The 25,086-nt window shown below is 42.7% G+C and overlaps 2 protein-coding genes across 2 annotated transcripts in view; both read right to left on the bottom strand.

Annotated features, from left to right (window-relative positions):
• Positions 1-25,086, bottom strand: part of LOC309475951 (uncharacterized protein) — a 237,897-nt gene that overhangs the window by 21,998 nt on the left and 190,813 nt on the right. The gene's annotated exons all lie outside the window — the stretch shown is intronic.
• LOC309474871 (uncharacterized protein) overlaps positions 1-25,086 on the bottom strand; it is a gene marked incomplete at its 3' end in the record, with an annotated part of 89,173 nt that overhangs the window by 10,308 nt on the left and 53,779 nt on the right. Inside the window, exons 3-5 of the mRNA XM_082137490.1 lie at positions 19,491-20,195; positions 17,102-17,143; positions 16,272-16,946 (exon numbers count right to left, since the gene is read on the bottom strand). Of these exons, the coding sequence (XP_081993616.1) occupies positions 16,272-16,946; positions 17,102-17,143; positions 19,491-20,195 (1,422 nt within the window). The remainder of the gene's footprint in view (positions 1-16,271; positions 16,947-17,101; positions 17,144-19,490; positions 20,196-25,086) is intronic.

Below are 25,086 nucleotides of genomic sequence, written 5' to 3'. Positions count from 1 at the left end.
CACGCAACCCCCTACCTCCTGAAACAAGACTCTGCAATATATGTTTACATGCTCATGCACTACATATCATCCTGCACTGTTCCCCAACCAGCTGCTGACTCAAATGTCTCTCTTTGCACATATTACAGTATCTTCTATTTTTATTTGTATAGCGTAAATATTTTTGTGAAGTATATAGTTTGTATTTTTTTTTTTTTTTTTTTTTTTTATCCTTTATTCTTTTAGTTGTATAGGGTAAATACTTATATATTGTATACTTATAGTTAAATCTGTCAGTAGGTTAGTTGTGTATAGGTTTATAGTGTTTTTTTTTTACTTCATTGTTGTATGTCTGTATTTATGTAGCACTATGGTCCTGCGAGGCACGACATTTCGTTCCACTGTATGTTCCCTCATGTAGCGGAATGACAATAAAGCTCAACTTGAACTTGAACTTGAACTTTAGATGACCTTTCAGATGTTTAAAAACCTTTATAATCTATAATAACAAAATTATATCAATTATTTATTTTATGTTTCATTTAACCCCCTGGGGTCGGCTATTGCAAATAATAAAAACAAAACGTTGTGTTTTTCGTAAAATAAAATATAAATAAACATGATGCGTTGTCCCGTCTCTCTCAAAGTGAAGTTCATTCTGAAATGCGACAGAAAATGATCTGTAACTCCGCGAATGCTTGTCACTGTGGCATGAAACATGTGTCTTTACAAAGCTTGAAGTCTCCATTTTTAAATGATGTAAACCATATAAAAAAAACAAATATTCTCTGTTTAAGTAATCCGTATGAAAGCAACAACATGTACAGTTTCTCCAGTCCGAGCTAATTAACTCTAATGTGACCACGTCCACGCGCGTACGAGCTATTGACATGCAAATGATCCACGTGCTGTTAACGGACTCATTACCTCAAAAACAAGTACCGTATTCCTGTTTTTCCTCGAGTTTGGAAGACTGTGTTTGTGCTCAATGTGCTGTTTACCTTGGATTTACCTCAGAAGAATTAGAAGAACACGATTTGAGTATTTATGAGAACGATTTTTAAGGTAAGATTATTTATTTACCTCAAGCGGTCTGTTTTGAAGTTCTGTGCGTAGTAAGAAAGACGCGCACTGATAGAGAAGCATTTCCATTGGCTGCAGTCTGCAGGCATTGGCCAATAACAAAAGACGACATAGCGCAGCCAATTTTACAGAATGCCATTGATAAATATCAATATCCCTCTAAGTTTTTATTATCATATATTGTGCTACGTTTATGTAGCTATTATATTGTAGATAAAATATAGTAATTGTTACAATGTCCAAAAAAAAAAAAAAAATTTGCCTATAACCATTTTTTTTTTTTTTCAACTGGAACGCCGTCCCCCCTCGAAATTCACTCCCCACACTCTACTTTTAGTCTGATCGCATTTTAATTTTTTGCCAATTGATTTGAATAAATAATGACAACAACATATTTGACTGATCATTAAATAAATGTTTGAAACTAACAATGATGAATTTGGTGTAATTTGTTTCGAATTGGGACTGGGGAATGGAGTCGTCAAATTTTAAACACAAAAGTGGCTTTCAAAAGCGCAAACGAAAAGAGGAATTTGATAAATTAATTAATAAATTACCAAAAATAGGAAGCTTCTTTAAAAAGATGACACAGGGGGAGATTATAACCTATAATGTAAGTGAGCATCTTTTTTTATGTATTTGGATAGGCCTATGTGTATATAGCAGTGACAGTAACAGTAACAATGTGTTATTATGGTGCGCCGTCACCAGCAGTTTTTTTTTTTTTTTTGGTGCGTGTAGCGTCATCACGTGTTGTAGTAGGGGGACCCGCCTTGTTAATCCTGCTTAAGGGCCCAGTGTTGGCTCGTTACGCCACTGCAGAACCAGGAAGTATGACCATATTAGCCCGGTTCTGTCAACACTGCACTGGCTCCCTATTAAACATCGTATACATTTTTAAATATTGCTGATTACTTACAAAGCACTAAATGGTTTAGCTCCGCAGTTCTTGAGCGAGCTCTTAACGCATTATAGTCCTTCACGTCTATTGCGATCTCAAAATTCCGGCCAGTTGATAATACCTCGATATCAAAATCGACTGCTGGCGGAAGATCCTTCTCCTATTTAGCACCAAAACTTTGAAACAGTCTTCCTACCATTGTCTGGGAAGCAGACACACTCTGTCAGTTCAAATCTAGACTAAAAACACATCTCTTTGGCCTAGCATACACATAACACATTATAGACTTCTATAATTCAATGTTAGGCTGCATAGATCAGGTCAGCCGGAACCGGGAACAATTCCCATAAATCCTGATGTACTCGTTACATCATAAGAAGAATGGCATCTACGCTAATTTTAGTGTTTTTGTTTATCCCGAGGTTTTCCTGCAGCCTGCCGTATCCAGGCCGTATCCAGATCTGATGAAAGACCTTCGCCAGGACCCGATGACAACGCAGTGCTGTAGTGCCAACTAGTCTCTCCCTATGGAGAATCCCATTACCACTCAACAGATAAAACGTTGTCTGGAAAATTTGTTACCACGAAGTGACAAAATATAAAGAAATTCTGTATCAAAATTTATAAGGAAACACCAGTACTTTGTTTAGGCTTGGTCTGTAGGGAATTACAAACCTGCGCACATATATTCAAACGCACATAACTATAGAACCAATTCTTAATGCGCATGTGAACGCCATCAGCGTTTCTCACAGGTTCGCGTTTAAAGTCTGTGTAGAGAGAATGGTGTCGTCTTAGCGGCCCCTAATTTAATAACAAATGATCGTTGCGACGGAAGCGAATCAATCAAAACTAACTTTAGCTGGAAAATAACTTTATTAAAGAACCGCTATAAAGCCAAAACAATCTCTGTTACCTTAAATTATACGTTTATCTCTGTAAAGCTGCTTTGAAACAATCTACATTGTTAAAAGCGCTCTATAAATGAAGATGACTTGACTTGACTCCATCCAAGTAGACGAGCCAGCTACATAGTGACAGACACTGAAGGACTCGCTCAGTGATCGAACACTCCATTGGCTGGTTTGAATAGGTCTGTAATACTCGGATTTGCGAGTCTCGATGAATCCGTGCTTACCGAGTATTATGCGTGGGTTCTTGGCTATTTTCTGTATCTGTCGTAGTCACTTGATAGAGGAGTCAGACCAAGACTTCTGTGCTCAGAACTCAGTGTTTATTTCAACATTTCTCTTAACTATGACTCTACATCGTTCCACCCGATTACATCGTCCATTTCTCCATCCATATTCTCTCTCTTCTCCCTCTTTTTCAACTCCTCCCCTTTTCGCGTGTTTCTTACGCTCGCGATATCTCGCGTACCATCTAACTTTATTTAAACCTTCCCATTTCCATTCTTACATAATACTCCCCTTCCTATAAGAAATGTCCTCATTTCTATGTATGTCGACACAAAACCCCATAAGAGAACATGTGATAACAGTGCATATCATGAAACGTACACATTATATATATTTTTGCACTACTGTAAGGCCATGAGAACAATGAACTCATCATACTGTTAACCAACTTACAGTGGTATCAAAATAAAATAAAATAAAATAAATTAAACAAAATACTCATTACACTATGCCTACTGTATAAAGATAGAACCAAGTCACATCAGAACCTCAAAGTACACTATTTAGTACAACTGAAAGTCTTTCAAGTAAACCGGCATTCGACGCAACCTTGGACGTTCGTGTGGAGTGGAGGACTGTGTGACAGGGGACACTGGGGAACCAGCGGGTACTCCCACAACCATCGAAGGTGGCATTTGTGGGGGCTGTACCAAGGAAGGTGCGGGGCAAATGTCTCTAGCATTGTCCTTTGAAACATCAGGTAGTGGGCCGTACTGCAGCAAAGGTTGGTGTGCTGGCGGCAAACGTGGCCTGGGGGGTCCAGCGGGAGGTCCTGGGGCTATTGGCGTAACATGAGGTGGAAGGAGACCTGATAATGTGTTCAGAGTGTTTGGTCTGGCGGTTAACTGAGGTGAGAGGGGTGTGTGTGTTTGTGAGTGCTCAGTGATGTATGGCTTCATGCGGTTATAGTGAATGACTTTGGTCTTGGCGTGTGGTTTGGAAGTATCACGAACAGCAAAATCCACGGGGGTAAGACTACCAAGAGGTGCTATTGAATGTAAAACCTCATAAGGACCCACCCAGCGAGGACGTAGTTTATTATGCTTGTTGGCTGGGTCATCAATGAGTACCAAGTCTCCCGCCTTGTATGGAGTGTACTTCACATGACGATCATAGTAATGTCGTTGTTGTCCTTGCGCTTTGTCCCGGTAGGCAGTTGCTGACCGATAAGCAGAGGATAATCTGTGTCGTAGTGAATTAGCAAACGCTGCAGGCGTGCCCGATGTGGCTGAAGTGACAGAGGTGCCGTCCTGAAATAGCACGTCTAAGGGAACGCGGGCCTCGCGTCCATGCGCTAAAAAGAATGGCGTGAACCCGGTACTGGAATGATTGATGGTGTTGTAAGCTAATGCGACATGTGGGAGGTGTTCGTCCCATTCCCTACCAGACTCAAAGAGATATTTGGCAAGCTCATCTTTTAAGGTGCGATTGAAGCGCTCCACAGCGCCGTCACATTGGGCGTGGTAGGGAGATGTGCAAAGCTTTTTAATGCCCAATAACTTACAGAGATTTTGAATGAGGTCAGATTCGAATTGTCTGCCTTGGTCGGAGTGCAAGGCATCCGGAACCCCATGTTGCGGTATATAATGATCAAAAATGCAACCTGCCACAGAGATAGCTGTCTGATCCTTCAAAGGATACAGATTTACAAATTTAGTGTACAGGTCCATCATCACTAAAACGTAACGGTTGCCTTTAGTCGACAAAGGCAGCTCGGTTATGTCCGCGGCGACAATTTCGAATGGTCGGTCAGGAGAAATGGAAATGAGCGGAGCTTGTGGTCGGGGCACAGGCGAACGTCGGGACTGACAGGCCGCGCATCGAGAACAATGTTTAGATATGTCTGCAGACATGTAGGGCCAATAAAAGAGCCGCCTAGCCCTATTCAAGGTTTTAGCATGTCCGTAGTGGCCAACTGAAGGATCGCCGTGCACATGGGTCAGTATGTCTGGAACCAAGGACGTCGGAATGACAATTTGGAGGACATCGTCCGCAGGAGATTCGCGCGACAGTCTACACAAGACATTGTCATGTATAGTTAACCGACTGAATTGTGACCACAATTTCCTAACGTATGGTGATGCGTTCCGGAGCCTCCACAAAGGGGGCTTATGACCCGTTTCTACCCATGAGAGGACAGCGGCCAAATCAGGGTCAGACCGTTGTTGTTCTGCTACTTTCCAGTCACTTTGAATTTGAATTAGGTTCGCTGTGACATAATTTGAAACAGGAGTGCCTACGAGAGAATTAACATCCATTTTTGGTGTTTGCAGAGGTGTCGACGCAGGGTTTGACTGGGGATCGAACAATGTGGTCTGTGTGGCGACCGAAAACTTGGCGGACTCCCGTTCATTGCCATTATCTTGTTGAACAACCTCACCCTGTGGCCGTCGAGACATAGCGTCTGCGTTCAAGTGTTTGGCACCTTCGCGGTGGCGCACACACCAATCATAAAGGTCTAATTCGACTGCCCAACGTGCACGTCTACCCGTTGGATCGTGGTCCAAAGGGAGCTTTTTTAGTCCGACCAATGGCTTGTGGTCCGTGATGATAGTAAATGGGTGGCACGCAAGGTAGTGGCGGAAATGGCGCACCGACCACACAATGGCGAATAGTTCTCGATCGAAAGTGGACCATTTCCTTTCCGACACAGACAGCACATGGCTGGCGTATGCAATAACATGCTCCTTGCCATCCACCTGCTGTGAGAGGACAGAGCCAACTGAATACAGGGACGCGTCTGTGTAAAGAAGGAAGGGTATCGAAAGATTCGGAAACGCCATAATAGGCGGCGACGTCAATGCTTCCTTTAAGAAACGAAATGATTCTTCCGCCTGAACTGACCAAGTGAACGTAACACCCTTGTGTGTTAACCGGTGTAAGGGCTCTGCTGTATGAGCGACGTTTTTTATAAACCTGCGGTAATACGAACATAAGCCTAAGAAAGCCCTGACCTGCGTGGCGGATGTTGGAATTGGCCACGTTTTAACTTTCTCGATGTTTGATGGGTCAGGCTCAACTCCGGCGCTGGAGACACGATGGCCCAAAAATGTAACCGAGGAGCATGCCAGATGGCATTTAGACGGCTTGAGTTTAAGTCCAGCTGAACGGAAGCGTCCAAAGACGTCGCGCAAATGTTTCAAATGTTGTGCGAAGTCTGCACTGTAAACGATTATGTCGTCTAAATAGATCAAGCAAATGCTCCAATGAAGACCACGGAGAACCAACTCCATTAAACGCTGGAAGCTAGGCGGCGCGTTTGATATACCCATGGGCATCATACGGAATTGATAAAGCCCTGCTCCCGTTGAGAACGCAGTTTTTTCTTTGTCTGTCGGGTTAAGGGGTATTTGCCAATAACCCGCAGTCAAATCAATCGTGCTAAACATTTGTGCCCCAGACAGCCTATCTAGAGTGTCGTCGACCCGAAGAAGAGGGTGTGAGTCCTTGATTGTGACTGCATTGAGTCGTCTGTAGTCCACACAGAACCGGTATGTACCGTCTTTCTTTCGAACGAGTACAACCGGGGCTGACCATGGGCTCTGTGACTCCTCAATGATGTCACGCTCCAAAAGCCTAGACACCTCTTCTTGTAGAATATTCTGCATCGCTGGTGATGTGCGATATGGGCGTAGTTTGATTGGTGCCGCGTCTCCTGTGTTAATGGTGTGTGTGACTAAATCGGTCCGTCCATAATCGTGTGGATGTGAACTAAAAATGTCTGCAAATTCTGTCAGCAACTCCTTAAGTAACGACTGCTGGTCTGCATCTAAGCAGGTGTCTGCTAAAAGCGTGTCCTGAACAGTGCGTGTTATGTCAGTGGAGGTAGATACAGATGAAACTAGTACGTATTCATCCTGTATTTTTCCCGTTATGGAGAAAAACTGGCCCACGGGGCATCCCGCCTCTAAAATAACCGGTTGGCTGGTCGGATTAACGACTCTAACGATGCCTCTACAGTTTTGAATCGACGTTAGAGTGCGCGCGATGCCTAAAGACACAGCCTGGGGAGACTGAGGCTCTACAACACCCACATATGAGTCTGTGAAGGGGTTTGCGACAGCACCGTCTTTAATTGAAACTGAGACCGTCATTTCTGACATTGGCGGCACAGTTACCTGTGCGATAGTGATCGCTGTGCCCTGTACTGGAATGAATGACTGTGGCGGTGAGAGAAATAAAGTAGTGTCATACAATCGTAGCTGTTTGTGTGGTATATCGACCGTAACTGCGTGTTTGACCATGAAATCCCATCCGATAAGCACTGGATGGGTTGCTGTTCGTGTTATGTGAAAAATGTGAGAAACTGTGGCATCCCCAATATGCAGAAGGGCTGTTACAGAGCCCAGTATGTCTAATGGTTGTCCTGTGACTGAGGAGGCCAACACGAATGACTTATTAATAGGTTGAGATGCCAAGGCTGGGATCGATCTACGACAGTCGTCAGTAATGAGGGATAAACCCGAACCGGTATCGACTAGAGCGTAGATTTCGGTGCCAGCCAGCGTAACTTGAATAAATGGTGTAGGTGGGGTGGATGTATAGTGCATATTATCAGAGTGGACCATCGAGTGTGCTGGAGCTGACATTTGGTCCCCAATGACAGCTTCTACTCGTTTCCCTGATGTGGCGAAGGAGGGGCAGTATCTCTTTTGACTGGAGAGAAATGTACATGGCGGGTAGGGGATGTATGAGAGTGTGGTGACTGTTTGTAACGCGGAGCTGGTGATGGTGAGCGATGGGTGCGATAAGTAGAATGCCTGTAATGTGAGTTTGGTGAGGGTGAGCGAGTGGCGTGTGGTCTGTCATCATAGACCAAATGGGATCGGGGTTCTCTTGAGGGGGAGCGGCCTGGTCTAGGGTGTGTATAATTGTGTCTATGGGGGCTATGTTGATCGGGATGTGAATGATATGGGGTGTGTGACTCACAACACAGGGGAGGGGGAGAATAGCTGCGACGGCTCTGATGACGGGGGTCTTCATCAGATGTAGAGTGATCGTGAGAAGAACGGCGGCGGTGCGAGGAGCTGTAGTCATCATAAAGTTGTTGTCGTTGCTCTCTCTGTAGGTGCTGTGACGGGCAGCGGCAGTCCTGACGATGATGGTGACGGTCATCCCACTCAGGCTGGCGAGTCCGTGGTGTTATGTTGTAGTCAACAGCTGCGCAGGCGTGTGTAGTTTCTGTCATCTTGTGCTGAAGGTTGGCGATCTGTTGTGAGAGTACATCCAGGCGGTCGTCAGTCCGACGCTCGTGAGACTGGCGTAAAGTATGCAGGTCCATCCGGAGGTCAGCGATGGCTGAGGCCAGATCTGTGATGGGCGTTGGCGTCGCTGTGGCAGATAAAGGCTGCTGATGCACAGTCACTGGCATGATAGCCGTTGGATTGGCTATGCTGATGGCCAACTGTGCACGTTCACATTGACTGGCTATTTTTAAAGCATTGTCCAAGGTCACTGCTCCATGCTCATGTATTTTCAATTGAAGTGCAGGATCTAAGCCAGTAATAAATCTACGAAAAATTTCACAATTTCGAGCCGTGACATCATACTGAGGGAAAGCTTCCGTCACTAAACTGGTGAGCTCAGCTGCATAAACTTCGAGAGGCTCCTGAGGCTTGCGGGGACGAGCATTCAAATATGTTTGGAATGTGGCCAAAAATGTGGCACGTCCAAAAACAGCACTTAAACTGGCCTTAGTCAGATCATAGTCCGCTTTAACAGCAGGGGAAAGAGACTGCCAATATGCAAACGCAGGTCCTGAGAGCTTAGCAGGGAGAAGTTTAGCTTTATCTGGTGGTGTGGCAGAGACATTAAGAGCAACTTCAAATCTCTGAATCCAGGAGCTGAATGGTTCAGCGTTATCACCCGAAAAGGGAGCAGGAAGATCAATTCTGAAAGGCACATGTGAATTTGTACCAGCCATCACGTTATGTGGTTGCGGCTGCTCCACAATATCATGCTCACCATCAGACATTTTGTGTGTGCGAGCAACGGCGAAAAAAAAATAAATAAAAATGGCACGTGATCTGAACTTGCAAAAATACAGCACGTAAAATATTATGGGCAATATTAACGTGCCTGCAGGTTAACCCTCTGAGGTCTGAGGGGTTTTTGGGGTCCTTGAGATGTTCTGACATGCCCTGACATTTGTGCTTTTTTCAGTTGCTTATAAACATATTAATGGCAAAGGTATAATTACACTCTATTTAGCACAAACAGGGCTACCATAATATGTGAGCAACATGCATGTACATGTTTGTATTTTTGAGAGAATAATGTTTATGCATGGTTATTGAAAAAACTAAAAACTAAAGTTTCTGAAATAAGGCCACAAAACACATACTAAATACGTGTCAATAAGACTTTTGACTAATTGATGTCTTTGCCTAGAGTTTTTTCTTCAAAATGATGTGAAAATCATCCTGCCCTTATCATTCACATAACACAATACATTGATTTAAATCTTGTAAAACACTTTTTGTTTGTAAAGGCAATATGCGCAAGGGGCGTCAACCATTCAACAGCATCATGCATATGTAGTGGTTCACACCTCAGGAGACAATGGGGCCCGCATACTTAATGAGCCATTCATTCAGGTGTGTCACCTATAGCCACAAGAAAGAATGCAAGAGCAATATATATACAGTATATATATATATATATATATATATATATATATATATATATATATATATATATATATATATATATTCTACCAAATTGGTTCACAGTTGGAAGCATGTCAATTATTTATTTTTTTCACAAATTTTGCTTGCAAATTGTATAATATCCAAGGAAAACATGTCTATTAATTGTGCAGTTAATTCTCATACTGTATTTTCAGTTTTGGAATATGTATCCTCTCCCCAAATTTGTCAATAATAAAACACAATAAAAATTATTTAAAGAAAATGCTTATATTTACCTTTTAAAATTAGTTTACATCTACCTTGTAAATATATATATTTTTATTAAAAAGGTTACAATTACAACAACAATTGAAGTGTAATCTTTCTTTGTAAAAACTAAAGTATACATTTTATCATACATATTTCAAACTTCGAATATAGCCTACATTGACAAAACATACTATATTTAACATATTAGCAAAAATTGGCAAACAAAAGCTTATTTGAGGTGGCAGATATTTTACAGTAAAAATGTGTAATCTATCCAAAACTAATCAACGAAATGTTGTCTTTCATATGTCTGTAACATAGGTCTTTCGTTTTTATTATAAGGAATATAAATGTTAATTTGCAGTTTAATACGTTGCTTATACAAATACATTTTATTTCAACATATTTCAATCGATTTTACTCAGTATAGCTAAATAGTTTGCTAAAAGCAGATCATTTATTCACACACAGAAACGCAATTCAAATTTAAACCGTCTTTTTGCGAGTTGTGGTAAACAGCGCATCTCTGCGTTCATTCATTCACACAGAAACGCGATTTACTTGAGAATGAAAAAAAAAACTTACAACATTATTCCATCCGTTGCTCCTCGAAATACCAGCACTTCTGAGGTAAGTTTTCCATTATTATTATTCCTCACAGCGCTGCGAGACAGTGTAGACACTGATCTGAATAAACTTGATGTGTTTTCTCGAGCTGATATGTGGGCATTCACAGTTTGTATGGGATCGTCTCAGTCATTTGCGTTTGAATAGCGCGCGCTCTCCGTGGGCGTGGCCGATTATAACGTAATGAGATGAGATGAGCTCGACTGGAATCGCTCTCTTTTAATACAGATTTCACAAGATGAAGATATTTGTTTTTTATATAAATTACTTCATTTAAAAGACGAGAATTCAAGCTTCATGCCTGTGTCTTTGTATGCCTGTTTGACTGAGTATTCGCTCAGTTATTGTTCATTTTCGGACGCGTTTCAGAATGGACTTCACTGGCAGAGAGAAGGCAGAACTCGCTTCGTGTTTATTTTTCTTTATTTGGCAAAAAGCACAACACTTTGTTTTTATTGTGAGTATACACAAAAATAATACACATTTAACAGAATCGATTGATGTATGAAACTCCTATGGAAAATCAAAGTCAACAGAGTATTTATGAGTTTCTTTTACATTGATAAAAAAAAAGTGAGCTGGTATCGCCGGCGATACCGTAGACCTCAGGGGGTTAATGTGGATATTTTACGTCGTGCAGAGTCAAGTAGAAAATGTCCATACTGAAAACAGAAAGATAAAAATAGCCAACCAACGCTGCCACCAGTGTAATACTCGGATTTGCGAGTCTCGATGAATCCGTGCTTACCGAGTATTATGCGTGGGTTCTTGGCTATTTTCTGTATCTGTCGTAGTCACTTGATAGAGGAGTCAGACCAAGACTTCTGTGCTCAGAACTCAGTGTTTATTTCAACATTTCTCTTAACTATGACTCTACATCGTTCCACCCGATTACATCGTCCATTTCTCCATCCATATTCTCTCTCTTCTCCCTCTTTTTCAACTCCTCCCCTTTTCGCGTGTTTCTTACGCTCGCGATATCTCGCGTACCATCTAACTTTATTTAAACCTTCCCATTTCCATTCTTACAGGTCCAATGACATTACAGTACTGTACTCTAGTGTGCGCAGGTGTGCTATTTGTGTTGTGCACAGACAGACAGTAGCCTAATGATCACCCCTTTCATCCTCTTCCCAATATTAAGAAAAATACCACTGTATTTGAAAAATAGAATTTGAAGGAAACTGTAAGATACGCACATTGGGTCTCATTCATGAAACATTTGTAAATATACGAGTAAATATGTGAGTGATTTGCGCATAAAGAGACCTTCCCGAAAACTCTTCTCCTGATTCACAAATACTTTGTAAACGGCAGATGTGTGAACGCTCATTCTCAATTACCATAAATCCCGCCCATTAAATCCGACTGACAACTATATATGGGCATCATATTATGACACCAAACGAAGGATTTCAACATGTCTTCTCAAAAGAGAATGAAAAAGAGAAATTTCTCAGATGCAGAAATTGAAGTTTTATTATCAGAAGTTCGTTCAAAACGCCACATTTTATTTGCAAGCATACAGTGGCGTATCAGGTCCTAAAAAAAAAAGGAAGCTTGGCAGCATATTACAGATGCAGTTAATGGAGTTTCATCTGTTATTTGTTTTAATATCTGTTAATCTAGCTAATCTATTAGTTTTCCCAGCCCTATTGAAAGCAATGAATTATTTGATTAAAGTGTTCCGTTTGCAGATGCTATTACTGGCTCTCATAATAAAAGTAAAAAGAAAAACCATATGCAATTACTATATATAATATTTTTTCAAAATGCTGTGTAAATATGTACCCGATTAAGGTGAATTAAAATGCAGCCTTATTAATGAGCAAAACGTTTGGATGTTAAACGCACTGTTTACGCGTGGCTGGGAGCAGGTGGAGATTTCTTTCGTACCAACTAACATTTGGAAAATACGAACATTTGAATGAATCCGAAAATTTACGCCAGAACCGGCAAAGTGGGTATATAAGGAAGTCTTCAGCACTCGCTCATTTAAGTTTTGCGCTGAGGAGCCGAGACAGTGTTCCGGCTGTTCAGCGGCGGTACAGCGATTATGGCAACAGGACGTAACATCTCCGTTCCCTCCTTCAGGGAAGGGAGGCTACATGAGTAACCTAGACATTCCCCATCTGTCAGTCACATTCAACTTTACGTCAGAACGCCTGACAAATTTAGTCGAGGCTGCAAAACTGACTCCCTGTTACAAATATAGTGGAACTATCACTTCTGCTACTCAAGTTTGCTTTATTAATAATCTTCCTGATCAGTTTCATCATCTCAGCATCCCGGATAGCCTAGAAGAACTCAATATTGCAACAGAAACCACTGACTCTCTCTTTTCCAGCACTTTAGACACAGTTGCTCCTTTGCACTTAATGAAGATTAAAGAAAATAGTCTGACGCCATGGTACAGCGAGCACACTCAGGCCCTTAAGAGAGCAACCAGAAAGATGGAGCGCAACTGGAATAAGACAAAATTAGAAGTTTTTCACATTTCGTGGAAAGACAGAACTATTGCATACAGAGAGGCCTTAAAAACTGCTAGATCTGCTTATTTTTTAAACATCTTAGAAGAAAACAAATACAACCCTATGTATTTATTTGATGTGGCTAAATTAACGAGAAATAAAGCTTCAACCCTAGACGTTTCCAAACAGCGCAGACTTTATGAACTTCTATACTTGCAAGATTGATAATATTAGAAAGAAAATTATTACCTTGCAACCGGGCAAAATGCATAGTAGTGTCTCTAAGAAAAAATTCCATTCATTCATTGCCACGGGTGTAATTTCCAATGGGGACATTTCCACTTTTCAAAATCCCGTTCGTCCCCACTGGTTGTGTTTTGATGATGAAGTTACTAGTGACCTGATTCACTGATTTCACCCAGCATTAAAAATTGATTATCCAAATGCTTTATACATTTTTCATTACAGTAGGTACTTCCAGCAATGCTTTAATAATCTGATGGTTTTAAAATCACACACAGACATCAATAATCTACATATGAATCTCAACAATGGTGACAATCACACAAATGCTTCATGTTGCAGTGCATGATGGGAGCCACCAATCAGAACGCATCCCTGGCTCACATCATGCATTGCAGCATGAATAAATTATGCAGCTGAATTGTCCTGTAATTTTCATTGTTTTTTTCTGTTTGCTTTTATTTTGCTATTGTTTTGTTTTGACTTTAGTAGCTTGTTTTGTGATGTTCAGAGTTGATCTGTTTGTCACTAGTTTGTTTATTGTCACCATTGTTGAGATTCATATGCTGATTCTTGATGTCTGTGTGTTTAAACACAATAACTTCTGTGCACAACAATTGTTCATATTGCTGTTGGATCTCAAACTGTAGAATCTCAGAAATACAATCACCAATACTAAAATGAGACAAGCATTTAGTCAAAGATTTAGACTTTGAATGACATCAGGGAATCAGGACACTACATGATGATAATGTCATTATCATCAAAACATATTGTGAGCAGGTCATGTTTTCTCTTGCAGTAACAAATGTGCTTTATAAACACAATGTTGGAACAGTCAGAGAAAAACTAACATTAAAAAATGAAAGGGGTCAAGAGCCCAACTAAAGCAAACACTTAACACCATAATGGTGACATGACACGGAAAATTCCATAAAACATTACCGTCTAAACTTCTGTTGAATCTCAAGAACTTTTGTAGATGTGTGACTGGTAATAATAAGTGCAACAATGTGTAATGACTCGAAGTCAGTTGTAGTTGTGTTTCTCTTTTTTCTGTTATTGTTTTTTCTCTTTCCTTCAATAGGCTTGTTTGAGATGCGCCTTGCCTCGCCTGGAATGTAGTCGAGAGTAGGCGGCTGCAGTGAGAGGAGGAGTGAAAAAAGCGCAGGCAAGCCGGACAGATCTCTCTTCTCGTAGTGGATCTGACACCTGTGAGATCAAAGATGGATATCGCGGGATTCACGCTCGTGCAGTGTTGCTAATAAACTGGATGGAATTTAAGTTCTGTTGCTTTTATATGAAAATAAATATAATGAACAAGACACCCAAAGTAGCCTACTTATTTAATTCCATTCCAAATACATGTTTATTAATCTTTTTTTCTTTAATACAGACATGTGTTGTTTTTTTTCTTTTTCTTTTCTTTTCTTTTTTATAAAAATTACATTGCATAACCCATAGAGATCGCACTGTTAGATAGTTTTGGAATATTCACACATAATGTATGCGTATAAAACATGATATCAGAGTTTTAAAATCAAACATTTTAAAATCAAACATTTTAAAAGAGAACAATACATCACGGTTGTTTAAACCAATGAACATCAAGCTGTGTCGTCAGCAAGTCGTTTCCCATCGTGCTTTTGATCAGCGCAGTCGGTGGAGAGCAACTGCGCTCGACTGCAGAATCCGACAGGTGCGCCTTGCGCTCGCGAGAGATTTTTGACATACGTCAGCATGACATCAGAGCAAGGCGGACCGCACTCGGACACATTTCTAAGGGCGCTTTCACACTGGCAGTTTAGTGCGGACCGGGGCACGGTTCGCATGAAAAATCGCTAATGTGAACGCTGTCATCGGACCCGGGTGCGCACTAGAGTACCGAACCCGAGACTACCTGGAGGAGGTGGTCTGAGCTCGGTTGCTCCCGAAACGTGGTGCGGTTCGCGTTAATGTGCAAGCAACACGGACTCGGGTGCGCGCTTGTTCAGGAAGTATAGTATCCCGCGCATGCGTATCACTGTCGATATCATTGTTTGATTGCGTTTGCGATGACTCAAGATCACTGCAAACGCACCTGGGTTCAATACAATTAATTGAGTGTGAAACCAGACCAACGCTGCGGGAGGCGCCGGGAACTAGCGCACTCGGGTTCGGACCGCAGCAAACGAACCCAGTGGAAAAACGCCCTAACCGGCATGCATCTCGCGCTGATCACCGGTGATCGATTCTGCGCAGATTTTGCTCATCTCAAACAAGCCTAATGATTCTGCTTATTAACATCAGGTGTCACCACTAATGGCCAATCATCACTTAATTAATCACTTAATTATCTCATTAACTTCAACACTGCTTCAGTGTTAATTTTAACACCCTGTAGTGTGGACACATATGTACACTGAGGAGCGTTAATTTAACACTGGGGATTTTGCTGTGTGGCAACTTTTATTTAAGAAAAGAAAACAATAGGCTGGAGGGAAAGATTTAAGTAATATAGAGTTGTTCATGTGCTCAAAGTGGGATGTTTGGGACAGCCCAATCAGTTAGCTGACTGACATGTATCCCACTGACCTTACATTTTACTTTCCGAAGAAATTACTGAAGTTAAAAAGAAAAATGCAGGAGCTAAAACTGGCCATAGAGGTAGCAAAGTCAATAAATGCAAACGATTCAACAATTTTATTTACAAAAAAGGTTTAAAATTATATTTCTGAGTCAATGTTTCTCTTTGAAACAGGTAGCTTAAAAGTTATTTATTCACTTATGGTTCACCCAGTATAGATGTACTGTACTGTAAATAACATACTGCTTATTACTGTATTCTAACAAATATGCTTTATTCAGAAAAGTAAATTAATCCACTCACCTAGTGTTTTGATCTTCTCCTGTAACTCTTTGATTTCTTTATCTCTCACTCTCAGTTTCTCCTCTAGTTCATGTCTGACTCTTCTCTCTGGAGCTCTCATATACATCTGAAGTGAATAGGGTTCAGTCTTAATGTTCTCTATACAATCCAGAATCTTTGAGATCTGTCCATAGTTTCTATCATCCTTTAACCCCATCACACTGTACCAACTCCCATAGAGACTCACGATGCTCTGAGATTCTGTGGATGCTACAAAATCTGACACACTTCGGTCAACAGTGAGTTCAGTAGTGAAAAGCACCATAAAGTGCTCATTAGAGTTAAATATTCTTTTAATCTTCTTCATTTCTGCTTTGTCTTCATTAGTCAGTGAACCATCAGGAGTAATGAGGATGAAATGATGAACTCCAGGATCACAGAGAGACACACAGTTGAGAGTCTCCCGCATCACTTCCTCCTCTGAGAGCCGAGTGAGAGCTGGAAGCTCTATTACAGTAATCTGCCGTCCATGAATCTTCTCCTCTTTCTTCACACACACATTGCTCTTTTCTTTCTGATGGAAAGGTTTCTTTTGTTTATTTATTGTCCCTCTAAATATTTTAGACACTGTGTTCTTGAGTGTTGTGTTATATCCACATAGCACAATGTTCAGCTTTGCTTTTCCAGAAGTAGTCACTGAAACAATATTTAGAGACAGTAGACTCAGTTCAGCTTTGGTACCAAATGTACACTTCCTTAAACAACGACAAAAATATTATATTGTAAAATATAATTAGATTGAAAAACATTCTTTTATCAACTGAAGGCTTCCTTGCAATAGTTTGACTTACTTTTTGGGAGAATACAGTCTAGAATCTGCTCTCTTGTACCGACTGTAAAAAGAAAGTATGGATCTATGACAGTGTACAAACAGACTGTTTGTGTGCACTCACAATACAACCTTTACAGGAATAGTTCATCCAAAACTGACAATTCTATCTTCATATACCCACAAGTTAAAACAAACACATTTTAGTGTCTTTTTTCTACTGAATACAAAAGGGGCTTTTTGGCAGAAGTCCAGGCTGTTTTTTTAACCCCTGTCTTGTCATGGCCTAGGAGGCTATCTCTTTATCCATTGCCTGTGATACCCATTCTTTTGGCCCTGTCTCTGCTGGCTCCATTCATCCCTTCAGGTTCTCTTATGCTGGCTCCACCTAGCAGCTTGGATCCACTTTGGATCCAACATAACTTCTCAGTCCTTCAGCCCCGCTTCAGCTGGTTCTTTTCAGCCCCTCCTCCTCTCCCCTGACATTTTACTGTATGGATAAGCCTCGGGTCTTGCCAGCTTTGCCCAAAAAAGTGGATCCCCATGCTCTGCCTCCGACCACTGGCCCCATCGCTTTACCTCAACCCGTCAACCTGTCGGCACCGCCTTATCTCCTCCCTCCCATACATTTGGCCTTTTGGCTCCACTAGGCTCCCTTGTCCCTTCGGCTTCTCCTTAGTCAGTCGTCACCCTGCCTGTGCCACAGACTTACAAGCTTCAGTTGGTTCTACCTTCCCCCTGGCTCCTCAGTCACAATGGCTCAGCCTCAGTCCTCAGGCACTCTGGCTCCACCTCAGATGCTTGTCGCTGCGGCTTCGCCTTAGTCTCCTGAACCATCGGTGTCGCTCAGTCCCATCTGTTCTAGGTGTTCACCTAGGGCTCCACTGTCTATGGCTCCTTCTCTGTTGTTTGTCACCCGGATGTTATCAGCCAAGACCCCTTTATGGCTCCTTCCTCCATCGACTCCGCCGTGGGCTTTCATCCTGGCCGTGCTCTGGTGAACCACCTCCCCACTCCTCACCACCCTGGTTCCTTTCACTGGGGCTTCCTCTTTCACCAGCCCTTCGTCCATCCCCGAAATGACCACCTCAGCCATTTTAAGGTGCGAGGCCTCGCCTTCTGTCACAGTTATGTTCAGTTAGTTTCATTTTCATGGATTCTTAGTTTGTTTATCCTCAGTCACTTCTTTGTTCTCTGTTTCCTCCCACTTATTTATCTCATAGGTTGCTCATTACGTTCTAGTTTGTTTCTCATCAGTTCCTTCATTTTTGTTAACTCTCTGGCCTATCCCATGTCTGCTGTTTTTTTAACTCTCTGCCTGTCCTTTTTTTTGGCCCTGTCGTTGCTGGCTCCATTCATCCCTTCAGGTTCTCCTATGCTGGCTCCACCTAGCAGCTTGGATCTGCTTTGAACTTCCTGTACAACTTCTCCTCCCTGGTGTGTCGACCTTCTGGCTCCACCTCTAACCTCCAAAACCCATCACTCAACCTGGGCCTGATGACCAATTGGCTCCACCTTGGCTCATCGCTCCCTTAGCTTCACCTGGGACCATTGCCCTTCCATCTCCACTGGGCTTCCTTGTCCCTCCATATCCGCCTTGGCCAATCGTCGCTCTGTCTTCACCATGGACTCTGGGCCTTTGTCTGTGAATCGTCCCTCCACCCCTTGGCTCCGTCGAGCTCCTCTTTCCCTCTGGCTTCACCTGAGTCATCAGTCGCACCGGCTCCGCTCCATTCCTGTTAACTTTTTGACCTGTTCTTTACACAAAGCTATTTCATGGTTTTAGAAGTATTGATGTATGTTAGAGCTGAGGTGCAACTGGTAGTACATTACTTCAAGACACACAGTATAAGGACCTGTTCAATCACGAGGACTCGGTTTCACTGTACCCTTAGCCCAATTCTATTCTCACCTCTTCATCCCCCAACTTTTGTCACATTTACCTGTCGTCTGACCTACTGTCAAATGGACCTTGACAGTAAAAATTATTTTCCACATTTGTTCATTAAAAAAGAACCACCTGGATGTCCAGTTAAACAACTGTTTTTGGTTTCCACAGAGGAAAGAAAATATACCCAAGTTTGGAATGACATAAAATTGTAATGAGAGCAGAATTATCATTTTTGGGTGAAAAAATGTGTCTGAAAACTATATTCAGCTGCATACTGAATTTGTCATTGTCTCATACTCTATTCAATATTATCTATATTTTTATTTACAACATTTTTAGAAGCTTTTCAACCTAAACAAAACACATTAGTAAAATTAATAAATAGTAGTCATGCAGTAGTGCTCCTCATTTTTGTCCCCCGTCTCTACTACCATGTAACTATTAAAGTATAAAAAAGTAGACAATGACCATATATTGTTGTAGCTATTATCTGAAGACTTTCTATAAGACTTTGACAAACCTCCTCCATCACTTCCTGTTTTTGTGCTCTCATTGAGTTTTCCATCCTCGTTAGGATCAGGATCCTCCTCTTTGTCGTCTCCTCGAACTGAAACTCCAGATCTGCTCGGATCTTCATCCACTGATGTTCCATCACCTCTATCCTCATAGCTGTTACAGGTGAGAAATTCTTCACATTCTTTCTTGAGTATCTCCTCTGTCCTTCTGAATATCTCAGAGCGCCAAGCTGGGTTTTCTTCAACAAAGTGAAGAAGTCTTCCTCCACATTCCTTTATAAAACAATTAATAGGGTTATCCCATATCCTAAAAGGTAACATATGTGTCTCTTCATCAGTAGTCAACACTATGGTGTGTTTAATGGCCTTCACACTGAAGAGGTTCAGCACATATATCACTCTTCTCATGTCCTCATCTCTGAAGTCCTTATACTGCAGTACAAGTACGATCACATGAGGTCCTGGAGCAGATTGAGACACACACTGTCTCACTCCCTGGATTATCTGATGGTTTGGGAGATCTGGCTGGAGCAGGTGTGTGTTGATGACTATGATGTGTCTATCCTCCACTTCTCCACTGATTCTCTGACTGGGCTGATGTAAATATGATGGAGCTTCACTGTTAAATGCATCTGTATCCAGTATAGTGTTTCCCACCCTGTTGTTCTCTGATACATTCTTTCCCAGCAGAACAATCCTCAGATCACTCACTGAAAAAGAGCACAGGCACACAAACACACACAGATGTTAGGTTTCCATGTTTTATGGGGACTTGGAAATAAAACAATTTAAAGTGTGTGTGTGTGGGGGGGGGTGGGGGGGGGGGGGGTACTATCTCTGAAGTATAATCCCATACATATTAACATTTTTTAGTACAGAAGAGTGACTAGGAACCTTAACCCTCTGAGGTCTGAGCTGTTTTCTGGGCTCTGGAGGTGTTCTGACATGCTCTGACATTTGTGTATTTTTCTGTTACTTGTGACATTTTCATGGCTAAAGTCTAATTACACTGTATTCAGCACAAACTCTGCTACAATAATATATCAGCAGCATGTATGTAAAAGTTTGTAGTTTTGAGATAATGACATTTATGCGTGGTTTGTGAAAATACAAAAAAAAATTCTCACTGAAATAAGGCCATGAAACCCATACTGATTATTTCTTCACAAGACTTTTTAAAATTGTATGACATAGCCTAGAATATTTGCTCCAAAACTATGTGAAAATCACCCTGACTGCTCATTCAGATAAGACAATATATTGATTTAAAATTTCTAAGACGTGTTTTGTGTGACAAAGCCATATGCGAAGAGGCGTGATCATCTCATTAATATGTAAGCTTTTAACACCTGAGAAAGACAAAGACACTCCCCTAACTGCCCTATTAGGAGCGATCAGGCCCTGTCATTCAGAGCAACCTTGCACAAAGAATGAGGAGATTTAAAAAAGAATGGCTTTTAGATTGTTTGGATTTATTTACAGCACAACACAATCCAAAAATACAAATGACAAAAGAGCACATTGAAAACAATGATCCAAAGACAGAGACCTTTGTGCCATTCCTAAAAACATTGTACATACCTTTCATTTCCAAGGTGTTTGATTTTCACTTTACCATGTTCATGTACAGAGACTCATGTGAATGTTGAAGTCAGCAGGACTCAGTTGCATCTGGTCCCTGAAAGAAAAAAAAAGAGAAAAAACTGTGAACATACTGATATCAAGAGAAACTATAGGGCTGCACGATTTTGGGAATAGATTTTAGATTTTTCTGGTTAAAATTTCTTTTTAAAATTCACAGAATACACACACTGTTACATGTTCTGTGTTTCTGAGTTCTGTTTCTGTGATCCGTTTTCCCCTGTTCTCTGTTGATTTTGGTCTAGTCCTTGTTTCCCTGGTTTCTGTCATCAGTTCATTTGTACCACCTGGTTCCTCGTTAGTCTTGTCAGCTGTGTCTTGTTCCCTTTTCAGTTCTCCTGTGTATTTAAGCCCTGTGTTCTCCTTCTGTGTTGGTCGGTTCTACTTTGTTACTACGTTTATTTCCCGTGTGAGTTCTACCCGTTGTTCCTGTGTTTTTGGATTCTCTGTGAATAAAACTCTTGGATTGAAGTGCTCTGTCATCCTCGCCTCCTTCTACCCACACACAACCGTAACAGAAGAACCGACCAAAGAAAAGACCGTCGATCATGGATCCAGCGGTACAGATCATCCTGCTCTCCCAGGAAGATCAGTCCCTCGAGGCCCACACACAGAGGTATTTGTACTTAAGACCTTATGTTCATTATGATGACATCAGCCTCTGTGTGTTCTACCGGGCAGGTCTCAACGCTGAGACCAAAGCACGCCTGCCCGGTGATGGGCCTCGAGGGAACTTCGTTGAATTTGTGGATTGGGTGCTGTGGCATAACGGATGTTCTTTAGTCGCCTGCCCGCCAGAGCCAGAGCCCGTCGCCTGCCCGCCAGAGCCAGAGCCCGTCGCCTGCCCGCCAGAGCCAGAGCCCGTCGCCTGCCCGCCAGAGCCCGTCGCCTGCCCGCCAGAGCCAGAGCCCGTCGCCTGCCCGCCAGAGCCAGAGCCAGTCGCCTGCCCGCCAGAGCCAGAGCCTGTCGCCTTCCCGCCAGAGCCCGGCGCCTGCCCGCCAGAGCCAGAGCCCGTCGCCTGCCCGCCAGAGCCAGAGCCCGTCGCCTGCCCGCCAGAGCCAGAGCCAGTCGCCTGCCCGCCAGAGCCAGTTGCCTGCCCGCTAGGGTCTGTGAACGACGACACAGAACCTCCTTCTCCGCTGGTCCCGTCCAGCACAGAGCCTTCTTCACCGCTGGTCCCGTCCAGTACAGAGACTTCTTCACCGCTGGTCCCGTCCAGCACAGAGACTTCTTCACCGCTGGTCCCGTCCAGCACAGAACCTCCTTCTCCGCTGGTCCCGTCCAGCACAGAGCCTTCATCTCCGCTGGTCCCGTCCAGCACAAGGCCTTCTTCACCGCTGGTCCCGTCCAGCACAGAGACTTCTTCACCGCTGGTCCCGTCCAGCACAAAGCATTCCTCTCCGCTGGTCCCGTCCAGCACAGAGCTTTCACCACTGGTCCCGTCCAGCACAGTGCCCAGCACCGAGCCCTCATCGCTGCCCAGCACCGAGCCCTCATCGCTGCCCGGCGCCGAGCACTCATCGCTGCCCGGCACCGAGCCCTCATCGCTGCCCTGCACCGAGCCCTCTTTGACACCCGGGACTTTGCCCAAGTATTTTTTGGGGGGGGGGGCCATATACCTCTGTCCTGGCCATCCGAAAAATATTCCCCGCCATGGCCGCCCGAGGGGGTTTCCCTGCCATGGCCGCCCGAGGGGGTTTCCCCGCCATGGCCGCCCGAAGGGATTTCCCCACCGTGGCCACGCCTACTGCCTGCTCTGCCGTGGCCACACCCTCAGCCTGCTCCGCCGTGGCCACACCCTCAGCCTGCTCCGCCGTGTCCACACCCTCAGCCTGCTCCGCCGTGGCCACACCCTCAGCCTGCTCCGCCCTGGAGGCTTCCTACTGTGTCTCCCTTGCCTGGTCTCCCCTGTCAGCCTCCAGGGCGCCCACCCTCCCACCCCTTTGGATGTTATAGGCGCGAGGACGCGCCTTTGGGGAGGGGGGGAGTAATGTTACATGTTCTGTGTTTCTGAGTTCTGTTTCTGTGATCCGTTTTCCCCTGTTCTCTGTTGATTTTGGTCTAATCCTTGTTTCCATGGTTTCTGTCATCAGTTCATTTGTACCACCTGGTTCCTCGTTAGTCTTGTCAGCTGTGTCTTGTTCCCTTTTCAGTTCTCCTGTGTATTTAAGCCCTGTGTTCTCCTTCTGTGTTGGTCGGTTCTACTTTGTTACTACGTTTATTTCCTGTGTGAGTTCTACCCGTTGTTCCTGTGTTTTTGGATTCTCTGTGAATAAAACTCTTGGATTGAAGTGCTCTGTCATCCTCGCCTCCTTCTACCCACACACAACCGTAACACACACACACACACACACACGTTTCCAACAATATATAATGAACACCAGGTTTGTTGTGCCTTGTAGGCATAGGCTACGCAGTGCTGCATAAAATAATAATAACAATAAATTAAATCTTCCAAAAGATTTCAAGAACAACTACGCTAGAGAAAAATATATTGATTATCTTATGTTACTTCAAATGTTTCCATTCGTTATGATGATATGAAATGAGATAATAGTAAAAACATAAAGCCTAATGTTTGGTGCATTTTTCCTTTCAAACGCAATCGCGCTCCAAAATATGATACATTCAAACGCCATCGCGCTCCAAAATATTAAACATTATGGTTATACATATCTATGTTTGAGCAGATATCCACAAACAGTATTTAACAGTAAACACGGGTCTAAATAGTATAATATTCACCATATATCTAGCAACAGTTCAACTGCAATGTGAAGTTTATGCAACAATACCATAAACTAATAAGTAAGAATTTCTTACCTTACATCTTTCTTGTCTTCAAATCGCGTTCTTCTTCTTCTGATGTAAATCCAATGTAAGCTCAGACGTGTCTTCCAAACTCGATGAAAAGCAGAGACTTGTGAAGTGTTTTGGTGTTTTGTGTTTGAGGTAATGAGGGCGTTCGCGTTCCATGTGGAGATTTGCATGTGAATCTCTTTTGCGCGAGTGGGCGTGTCGAATTAAAAAGTAATTAGCAAGCGTTTGAGATACTGGAAATCCTGTTGGTTTTATACAAATTACTTAAACAGAGAATATTTGTTTTCAGTTTGAATCCGATCATTTAAAAGTACACACTTAAATGTGTATAAAGGTATATGGCTCATAAATGTGTGAGAAGTATTCGCTGAGTTTTGTTTCAGTTTATAGACGTGCTCAAGAAAAAAAAGTTCACCGCGATGGAGAGGCAGAACGCACACCCTGTTTATTTTCTTTATTTTACAAAAGCACAATGTTTTGATTTGATTGTAAGTGGACACATACAAAAGTAGAAATATCACAGATTATTTTTTTATATTTCTTTTTTCTGTATAACAATAAATGACGGAGTAATTTAAGTTTATGTTGCTGCTATGTGAAAAAAATCCAGCAAAACGCGTCGGCGCGTTTCTCGACCTCAGAGGGTTAAAATGAAATAAATGAATATGTGTTTCTAAAGCACACGCAGCGTCATCGTGCATCTGCGGTTAAACACTAAGCTCAGAATCAAATCTGAAATTCTCAGAATCGATCCAGAATTGTTGGAGATAGAATCGCGATGCATCGATTTTTTTCTCTCTCCCACCACTACCTGGGCCCCTGAACCACCAGCGCCTCCCTGGCATCATGTATTGCTGGTACCGCCCACCTTGGCCACCTTCTTCTCCAGCCCTTCGTCAGCCTCCTGGGCACCAACCCACCCTCCCTCCCCTGCTGGACTTTTTACAGCGCGAGGACGTACCTTCTGGGAGGGGGGTACACTGTCACATTTTGAGTTTGTTTGTGATCTGTTTTTCTGTTCTAGCCTGAGTTTCATTGCTGTACCTTTTTACATGTTAATTAGTTCAGTTCATCTTCCGTTCCCTACTTGTTAGTCTCCTAGGCAGGGGGGCCTTACGGGCCCAGGACACTAGGGGGCCC

Source organism: Leuciscus leuciscus, assembly GCF_965113295.1.
Source record: "Leuciscus leuciscus genome assembly, chromosome: 15".
NCBI lineage: Eukaryota > Metazoa > Chordata > Actinopteri > Cypriniformes > Leuciscidae > Leuciscus > Leuciscus leuciscus.
The sequence above is the reverse complement of the archived record's forward strand: the minus strand, read 5'-3'. Positions and strand labels throughout refer to the sequence as shown.